Source organism: Odontesthes bonariensis, chromosome 18, assembly GCF_027942865.1.
Source record: "Odontesthes bonariensis isolate fOdoBon6 chromosome 18, fOdoBon6.hap1, whole genome shotgun sequence".
Classification (NCBI taxonomy): Eukaryota; Metazoa; Chordata; class Actinopteri; order Atheriniformes; family Atherinopsidae; genus Odontesthes; species Odontesthes bonariensis.
In genome coordinates, this window is record NC_134523.1 from 25559518 (window position 1) to 25568585 (window position 9068).

The 9068-nt window shown below is 43.7% G+C and overlaps 1 protein-coding gene across 2 annotated transcripts in view; it reads left to right on the top strand.

Moving 5' to 3' along the window:
* The window catches only part of pou2f2a (POU class 2 homeobox 2a), an 86757-nt gene extending 78590 nt beyond the window's left edge, over nt 1–8167 (top strand). For both annotated transcript variants that reach the window (XM_075449977.1, XM_075449976.1), the window contains exons 12-16: nt 1326–1523; nt 1635–1683; nt 2256–2394; nt 3714–3787; nt 5702–8167. In XM_075449977.1, coding sequence (XP_075306092.1) covers nt 1326–1523; nt 1635–1683; nt 2256–2394; nt 3714–3787; nt 5702–6087 — 846 coding nt within the window. In that variant the 3' untranslated portion in view covers nt 6088–8167. The remainder of the gene's footprint in view (nt 1–1325; nt 1524–1634; nt 1684–2255; nt 2395–3713; nt 3788–5701) is intronic.
* The last annotated feature ends 901 nt before the right edge of the window (nt 8168–9068 follow it).

The following is a 9068-nucleotide window of genomic DNA, read 5'->3' on the forward strand; positions in this document are numbered from 1 at the left end:
TTACCACGAGAAAACGGAGAAAAATTATGTCGTTAACACGAGAAAACGGAGGAAAATTATGTCGTTAACACTAGAAAACGGAGGAAAATGATGTTGTTATCACGGGAAAACCGACGCAAATTATGTCGTTACCACGAGAAAACGGAGGAAAATTATGTCGTTATCACGAGAAAACGGAGGAAAATTATGTCGTTATCACGGGAAAACCGACGCAAATTATGTCGTTACCACGAGAAAACGGAGGAAAATTATGTCGTTATCACGAGAAAACCGACGCAAATTATGCCGTTACCACAAGAAAACGGAGGAAAATTATGCCGTTACCACGAGAAAACGGAGGAAAATTATGTCGTTACCACGAGAAAACGGAGGAAAATTATGTCGTTATCACGAGAAAACGGAGGAAAATTATGCCGTTACCACGAGAAAACGGAGGAAAATTATGTCGTTACCACGAGAAAACGGAGGAAAATTATGTTGTTATCATGAGAAAAGGCAAATTATGTCGTTATCATGAGAAAACGGAGGCAAATTATGTCGTTATCACGAGAAAACGGAGAAAAATTATGTCGTTAACACGAGAAAACGGAGGAAAATTATGTTGTTATCATGAGAAAACGGAGGAAAATTATGTCGTTAACATGAGAAAACGGAGGCAAATTATGTCGTTATCACGAGAAAACGGAGGAAAATTATGTCGTTATCACGGGAAAACCGGCGCAAATTATGTCATTATCACGGGAAAACGGAGGCAAATTATGTCGTTATCACGGGAAATAAGAGGAAAATTATGTCGTTACCACGAGAAAACAATCATTGTTTTGCTTGTCACACCAGCGGGTTACACAAACGCTCCACATTCCATGTTGGATTCATAGGTTACTTTATTCAGTTATCAATGAAAGGGGGGTAAAAATGGGTACACCTTTGCCAGAAATACATATAAATACATATAAACACATATAAACGGGCGGCTGGGGAGAAAAAGTGGCCTCGAAAACCATCAGTAAATTGTTTTCTCGAGATAACGACATAATTATCTTGTTATCTCGAGAAAACCATCAAAAAAAAGTTTATACGTACCACGTCCGCTCTGGGCTTCCGTAAATTTCCGTATCATTTGTTATTTATTCAGTTTTAAAAAGACAAAGAGAAGGTTCAGTTCTCCTTCCTTTGAGTTTTGAGTCACCAGGGTCATGTTTTCTTTCACATTTAATTTCCGTATTAGGAGTTAATTATTTCAGTTTTAAAAAGACAAAGAGAAACGGAAGCCCACAGGTTCAGTTCTCCTCACTTTGAGGTTTGAGTCAGTTTTTCCTCCTCAGAACCAGAAGCCAACGTCGGAGGAGATCCTGCTGATGGCGGAGCAGCTCAACATGGAGAAGGAGGTCATTCGTGTTTGGTTCTGCAACCGCAGACAGAAGGAGAAGCGCATCAACCCGTCCAGCAGCACCACCCCCCCCCTGCCCAGCCAGACGTCGCCTGCCGTGCCGCACAAAGCCCCCTGCTACAGCCCGCACATGGTACCACCCACCGCGAATGCACTGAAACTTCACCGCTCCTAATTGTGGGATTTCAGAAGCTTCTGCTGACAGCGAGATGCAATTTCTCTCTCCTCTCTTTTATATTTCCAGATATCGAGTCAGGGTCTGTCCCAGGTCACCACCAGCCTCAGCACAACAGGTGAGCTGTAATTACTTTGCTTCTGAGTTGTGTTTTTGAACCCAAAGGTCAGCCGCCGCCAGATTAAACCGGTCCTGACTTTATTTGGAAGAAGCTGGTGTGTCTGTGTTGTCGGAGTCTTCTTCTGAATTGAAAAATCATCACTTAAAAAATTATTTCTTCGAGAGAAAGCTCGAAATAGACAACAACGACAACGTTTTGTTGACAACAACGCGGCAGCTCTGCTCCCGTCTTGAGTTGTTTACCTCCGTGATTCATGACTCGTCCACATGATTTATTGACCTCAGCCGCAGTGTGAGCCTTCCCAGGTGTGTCAGATGTGACAAACGACCTGACGGGTAACAAACACAGCTGGAAATTTATTGGCCCATTGAGCCGAGGCTAACGCTTTAAAGCCTCAAACTTCTTCGCAGACTGAAGCCGAGGAGAGAGGCGGGGAAAGCTCAGGCTGCTGATGAAGAGCGGCGTCCCCAAAGTGTCTGTTTAGTAATAACGCTGTAACTCTTCAGTACAATGGCAGCCAACCTGCCACACGGCATCAGCGTCATCCTTCTTCTTCTCCTCCGTTTCAGGCGCCGGTTTGTCGCCATCGGCTTCCTGCCCCATGACTCCGGTAAGCTCGGCCGCCATCTCTTCTTCTGTGACTCCGCCTCCTCATAGCACAGCCAGCCCGGCTCCTCCCAGCCTCGGCGCCGCTGGCCTGAACACTGGGTGAGTGTCAGCGATGGTTTACAGAGAGCTAATCGCTTCTCTATTCCAAGAAGCTTAAAGTATGTTTTCTTGTCCAATTTTTTGTCATTTTGGCTCAAATACTAATTTATGCTTTAAAATTCAATCCAGTTGGGGTAGTCCGTGGCGTAGTGGGTACAGCAGGCGCCCCATGTACAGGAGGCTATAGTCCTCGCTGCAGCTGGAGTGAGAAATCACTCGTCGTTATTCAACATCTCGACGACAAATCAAATGAACGAGTTCTTACTTCACAGTTTGGCATCTTAAATCTCCAACAGGTTGTCGAGTTAAATCCCAAAGAACAGATCAAGATGCTGTAAAAGATGCTCAAAGTTGGACTTCAGCTGCCGTAACTTACCGCTGTATTTTCTAAAGTAATTTGACTAAAATTGAGTGATTCTTGCACCACAGACTCTTAGAAACTGCTGTTTTCAACGCGGCGCTGCTGTTAATATGTTCAGAAAAATCAAATCTTTTTTTGTTTCTGGATGAATTTACATTGGTTAAAGATTCTTTCCCTTCTCACACTTTCCTCCAGCAGCGATCGCAGCTGCGTCAAACTGAATCTGAAGCAGTGAAACTCCTGCGTATCCGTGCACAACAGATTCCCCTCGTTTCTCGGTTAATTTCTTTCAGTTTTTGAGCGTTTTGGTTGTTTGTGGATGAGTCAAGCCGTCTGAGCTCTGATTAAAACACCCTTAACTTGACATGTACGATCTTTATGAGCATTTTTCTACGAGTCCCTGGTGCTCGGCTGCTGAAAGTTTGACTGCACACTGGAAAAAATCTAAATCTTACCAAGTATATTTGTCTCATTGAGTATCTCATTACACTTGATATAAGACACAACTGCCTAACAAGTACCATTTCAGCCAGATATAGGGACCCGTTTTAATACAATACATCTGGAATATCTTGTTAAGTGAAAAAGTCTTGAAAACAAATTGTTTTGAGTCATATTTCACATGAAACAAGCTTTTTTTTTTCATTTGAAGAGGTTTTTAAGCTAATTTCAAGATCACTTTTAACTCAAAAGTCCTAAATATCACATTTTATTTCAAGAAATCTTGACAAGCCGATTTTCACTAGTTCCATTGGCAGATTTTTTTTGCTTATTTCAAGCAGAAACGTCTTTTATTTGTCTTACTTATTGTTGGAGGGGCATTTTTTTCCAGTGCAGTTTATGCTAAAAGTCTTTGGGTCTGAATCTCTGGATTTACATTATTTAACCTGCAAAATGTTTCTCTACATGTGTGAATGTCTTTGTGTGTGTGTGCATTTGGGATCCATCCACATTTCAGGAACACAATGATGGGAGGAAGCACAGGGATGAACCAAGCCCTCATTGGCGGTAATCCCCTGGCTACCATGCAAGGTGTGTGTGCATGTGCATGCAGACTGTCCCCCTGAGTCCTCACCAGTCTCCGTTTCTAAAGACCTCTTCCCATTTCATCCTCCATCCACTCTGTCCAAAATGAATTTCTCGCAAAGCCTCTGAGGACCGTAGCCCACAGCAAGCCTGCCAAACTCCTCCTCCTCAGCACAATCTTTTTGAATCGCTCAGTATGGTGAAAGATTCAATTTCATTCCAATACAATAGCCCGCTATTATCACAGAGTGACAAGGGGCCCTTATGGCCAAGCTTAGGAGGCCAAGTGAGCTCACAGTCAACAGCTGAACAGACACAATCTCCTTCCTCACAATATCAAAACCTGGTGGCTAAATAAACTAGCTTTCACTCAAAATTCCCCTTTTTGAGTGAGATGATCTGCTGCCAAATCAATTAAGCATCCCAAATAAGCTGCGCTTTGAGTCCGTCACGTGCTCCATCTGCCCATAGCGCCAATTCACCTCTTCTTCTGCAGCTCTGTTGAGCGTCATTCAGAGCCGGCGTCCTCCAGGCCATGTGATGATGAGAAGGATACAGCCTGTTATGGAAACTGCCGCTCTGGCACTGCCGGCTCTGATGGAGTTTTAGGCTGACGGAGGGAAGAATGAGGCGGTTGAAATAAGGTGTTGACAAGGGAGGACTGCAGGTTTTTTTGCTTCCCTCTGGGGACGCAACATGCTACGAATGTTGACACTCATGGAGCTGTAATGGATAAAAGTGTTTATCAGCAGAGTGAGAGTTAATCTGCTCGCTGCAGTTACTATTTACTGGAAAATCTTTGGACTGTTGGGATGTTCGCGGAGTGGTGGCAAAGCCTCGGAAAACACTTGATGTTTTTTATGTTTTTAGGCTTAAAGAGTGTGCCACTAATGACTTTAAATGCATCTCCTGTGCAGTCAGAGCCACAAAGTTAACAGGAGGAGATGGAAATTGTTCTATTTCACACTCACAAACACCTCATATCATGCATGTGCATATAACTTTAAGAATGAATACCCATCACTTCTAAATGTAGGCATCAGTAAAGGGTCAGTGTGCAAATTAGATCAATGAAAACAAATGAAAGCTTGAACACTGGAAAAAATCAAAGTCTTATCAAGTATATTTGTCTCATTTCTAGTCCAAATATCTCATTACACTTAATATAAGACAAACTGCCTAACAAGTACTATTTCAGCCAGATATAGGGACTTGTTTTAATACAATACATCTTGAATATCTTGTTAAAACAAACAAATTGTGAAAACAAATTGTTGGATTTCATATGAAACAAGCTTTTTTTTTTTCATTTGAAGAGGTTTTTAAGCTAATTTCAAGATCACTTTTAACTCAAAAGTCCTAAATATCACATCTTCTTTCAAGAAATCTTGACAAGCCGATTTTCACTAGTTCCATTGGCAGATTATTTTTTTTTTATTTCAAGCAAAAACGTCTTTTTTTTGTTGTTTTTCTTACTTGTTTTTGGAGAGGCATTTTTTCCAGTGCAGTTTTGTTGCGTTTTTGGCAAACTTGTAGTTTCCCTGTTTGGTTCAGGTAGTTTTTAGTTTAGTCTGCAGGATTTTAATCATCTTCCTGCCTCCGCTTCATGTCTGTTTGCACTCTCAGCACCACAAAATGATCGTGTCTCGCAGTAAATTGTGTGAACTGACCTTTCTAACAGTTTAGATGACTACATCTCGGTTTACATATTTCTCATTTTTAAACTTCATCGTCCTCGTTTCCTCCGTCAAAGGTCAAATGTTTTCTTTGAGTTTACGATCTGATTACTGACTGCTCTCTTTGTTTCCTTCCCTTTTCCATCCTTCACTCTTCCCTCTTTGAAATGTTTCCGTCTCTCCCTTCGCCTCCTCCCCCTCCGTCCTTTCTCCGTTGCCGTGGCGACTCTTCCTCCTCCACCAGCGCTGGCAGCCAGCAGCGGTCAGCTGCCCATCTCCGGCCTGGAGGGGGCTCCGGGTCACATGCTTCTGGGCGGACCTGGTGGTCCCGCTGTGCCCTCCTCCCTTCGCCCCTCACTCTTCCTCAACCGTCCCGGCCTCCTCCCCATGGTGACCTGCTCCATGGCGACAATCTCCACGCAGCCCGCCATGGGACTGGTCAGCAGCAGCGGTGGCGGCGGCTGCGGCCCGAGGCCCTCCTTCTGCCAATCTTTGCCCGCCGGCACCAGCAACCTCATGAGCCCAACTTCATGCCCAGAGGAGTCCGCATCCCCCTGCTCAAGTCCAGCCTCATTCTGTTCCTTCAGCGAAGCTTCGCCACCCCCTTTGGGAGGGGCCATGGCCGAGTGATTGCTAACAGACAGCCTAAGTGTCCAAGTAGAGCAGGACGAGGAGGAGGAGGAGGAAGTATTTAAGGAGCTTTAAAAATCAAATCTACAACCTCGCCTTTCAACCAAAGCCATCTCTCTGTCGGATCCATCCCTGGTGTCGTCTCTCTCTGCGAGTCTCCCCGTTGAAGTCTTCTGAAGCCAAAAATATACACAGACGGATGAGAGGAGGAAGCACAGAGAGTCAGAGGATGGAGAGGATAGAGAGAACTGCAGAACGAAGGGGTGAAATCTGAAACCAAATAATGATCTACAGCTGGAGAGGTGGCACCGAGGAGTGTTTTTTCTGCTTGGCGTCGGGGGAACGAAACACCACGCTTTTTAAAGGCTGCGGGGAAAAAAAAAACAAAAACATCTCGACGAGGGCAGGGATGAAACTGAAACTGAGAGCGAAGGATGGGAGGCAAAGACGAGACTTGTTTAACAAGCCCGGAAGGTTACGTGGTGGCAACCGGATCTTTAAGAAAATGTGCTCCAAGGGAAACACACACTCACAAAGATGTAAACCAAATTCTCCAAATACCAAAAACTGAAAACCAAAAAAGAAAAAATGGAAGAAAAAAAACAACAAACGGCGAGAAAAGCTTTAGTTCAAAAAGACTTTTGCATTTTGATCTGTCCTGGATCAGTTTAGTACTTCATTCTGTGTCAAAACATCCTCCATCTCACTCGAGATTTCTTTTCCCATTTTCAGTCGCAGATTAACAAAACATCTATTTTTCTATTGCTTTACACTCATCGCTCTTCATGGTACTTCTTCTCTCACGGTGATTCCACATGCAGGGTGTCTACCTACCTCTCTCTTTACAGCTTTACAGCGATCAGGACGGGTGGGCGGGGCTTCACGTTAGCATCACCAGACGTGTCGGGTCGGATACTAATCCACGCGTACTGTAGTGCGAGGATAACTTTTAACAAGCTTTCCTGGGAAATTTGTCAGCTTTTTTTTCCAAATTCATTAAATCCTCCCGGGTGAAAAAGGGGTTAAATAAAAAGCATCCGTGACCCACGTCATGCTGGTCAGACTCTGTCACTGTTGGTTTAATTTCTGTGATGATATACTTTTTGTTATCCGAGTCAGTGCTCAAACCAAAGTCCACACACTCAAAGGTATCCGCACAGCCTCCAAATAGGATTTACTTCCACCACAAGTAGATTTTTTTTTTTACATCATTTGCATTTCTTATCACCATATACACGCCCATACCATCATCATGTCATCTTCCAGACTGCTCATCCACCACCAGACAGTCACTCTTGGATACCAAAGCATCGCCCCTGGCAGTGTTGTCTCTGGATTCACCCGGGAGACCAATGTCCAGACAAAACCTCAGCAGTGTCAAAGGGAAAGAACACACATACACTACAAGCATAAGAAAGACCAAAACCAAAAAAAAAAAAAAAGAACAAAAGAAAGAGGTGAAACACCGGCGTTCCCCTTACTGCCCCCAAACCCCTGCCCTCCATCCCTCCCTCCCTCCCTCCCATCTGCCCCTCTCCTTTGTCTCCAAAGATCAGATCAAAGGGCCAAAAGAAAGAAGGAGAAGAAGAAGAGGAGGAGGAGGAGGAGAAGCGGTCAGGAGCAGAGGAGCCAAAGGTTCGAAAAGCTGCAGGGGGAGAGCAGGAAGAAGAAGAAGAAGAAGAGGAGGAGCAGGAGCAGGAGGAGGTGCGCTCCAAGCAGCAGACCAAAAAACCAAAAAGTAACCCAAAACCAAAAGCTACTTCTACTGGTACTAGTTATGTATGAGTGACTGACCTGTAAGCAAACCAAATACAAACAAAGAGGGGGAGGATGGGGGAGGAAAGGGGTGAGTGAGCCCCTGTCTGTCTGTTCGTCTTTAACTGTGATTGCTGTTCTTGTATCGACAGACAGAATCGCTCCCTCCCTCCCTCTGCCGAAAACCTCGGCTTTGTTCTCACTTTCTTTTCCTGGATGGATAAAATAAGGAATAACCTCAACAAACTGACTTTGAGAATATATATATTTTTTGTTTTTTTGCTTTCCATTGTGTGTCCTGATGTATGGATTTTGTCTCATTGCTTTTTACTTATTACGCGGTGGGAAGGAGGAAGGGGGGGTGCTGGGCGGGGGAGGTGGTGGTGGGTTTTTCGGCGACGTGTTGCCTCTTTTCATATCTCGTCTCTTCGGTTGTGCTCTGGGCTTCTTTTATTTTCATTTTTGTGGTTTGTTTTAAGCTTGGAAAATAACTGTGAAAACGTAGCTTCCAAGATATATATATAAAAAAAAAAAAAAGCTTTTCAGTCCATCCAGAATGTTCCGTGTGAAAAAGCCAAAACCGAAAACCTTTTTAGATACACAACCAAACCAAATAGAACAACCAAACCAATGCACAAGTTGTACGAGTGGTTCAGCAGAAACGTGTGTGTGTGAGTGTGAGCATGTGTGGGTGCAAAGACTTTCCTGCACACAAATCAAACCGTTAAAACACACATTTGTTGGACAGAATAATTATTTTTCAACTGGGACCCTGTTTTCACCGTTTTCTAATCACACCGATCTCCTCCGTTTGGTTCTAAGCTGCTCGTAGTGGAGATTTTTAGACCATATCCTGAAGAAACTCCAAAAAAACCCAGCTTCTTAACCCTTAAAGCCTAATAGTGAGTCAGCAGGGATAGACCAACCCAAGCTCAGGACAGAGAAACTTCCTCTTCTCACATCTTCGTCCTATTTTACTCCTCAGACTTCCAAAAGGAAACGTTTCACAATCCTTTCACTTTTCTACTTGCCCTCCAACTCACAAATAGTTCAACTATTTGGTTAGAAGAACATAAATATTTAGGACTGATACATTTCACATTTCTTGGGATGTGATTCGAGGATGCTGCCATCCAGAAATCACCAAAAAAAAAAGATAACTAGAAAGGCTGTTTGTTCGTACCTTTAAAGTCTGAGTAAAGCAGAAATAAATCCGAGTTTGTCTA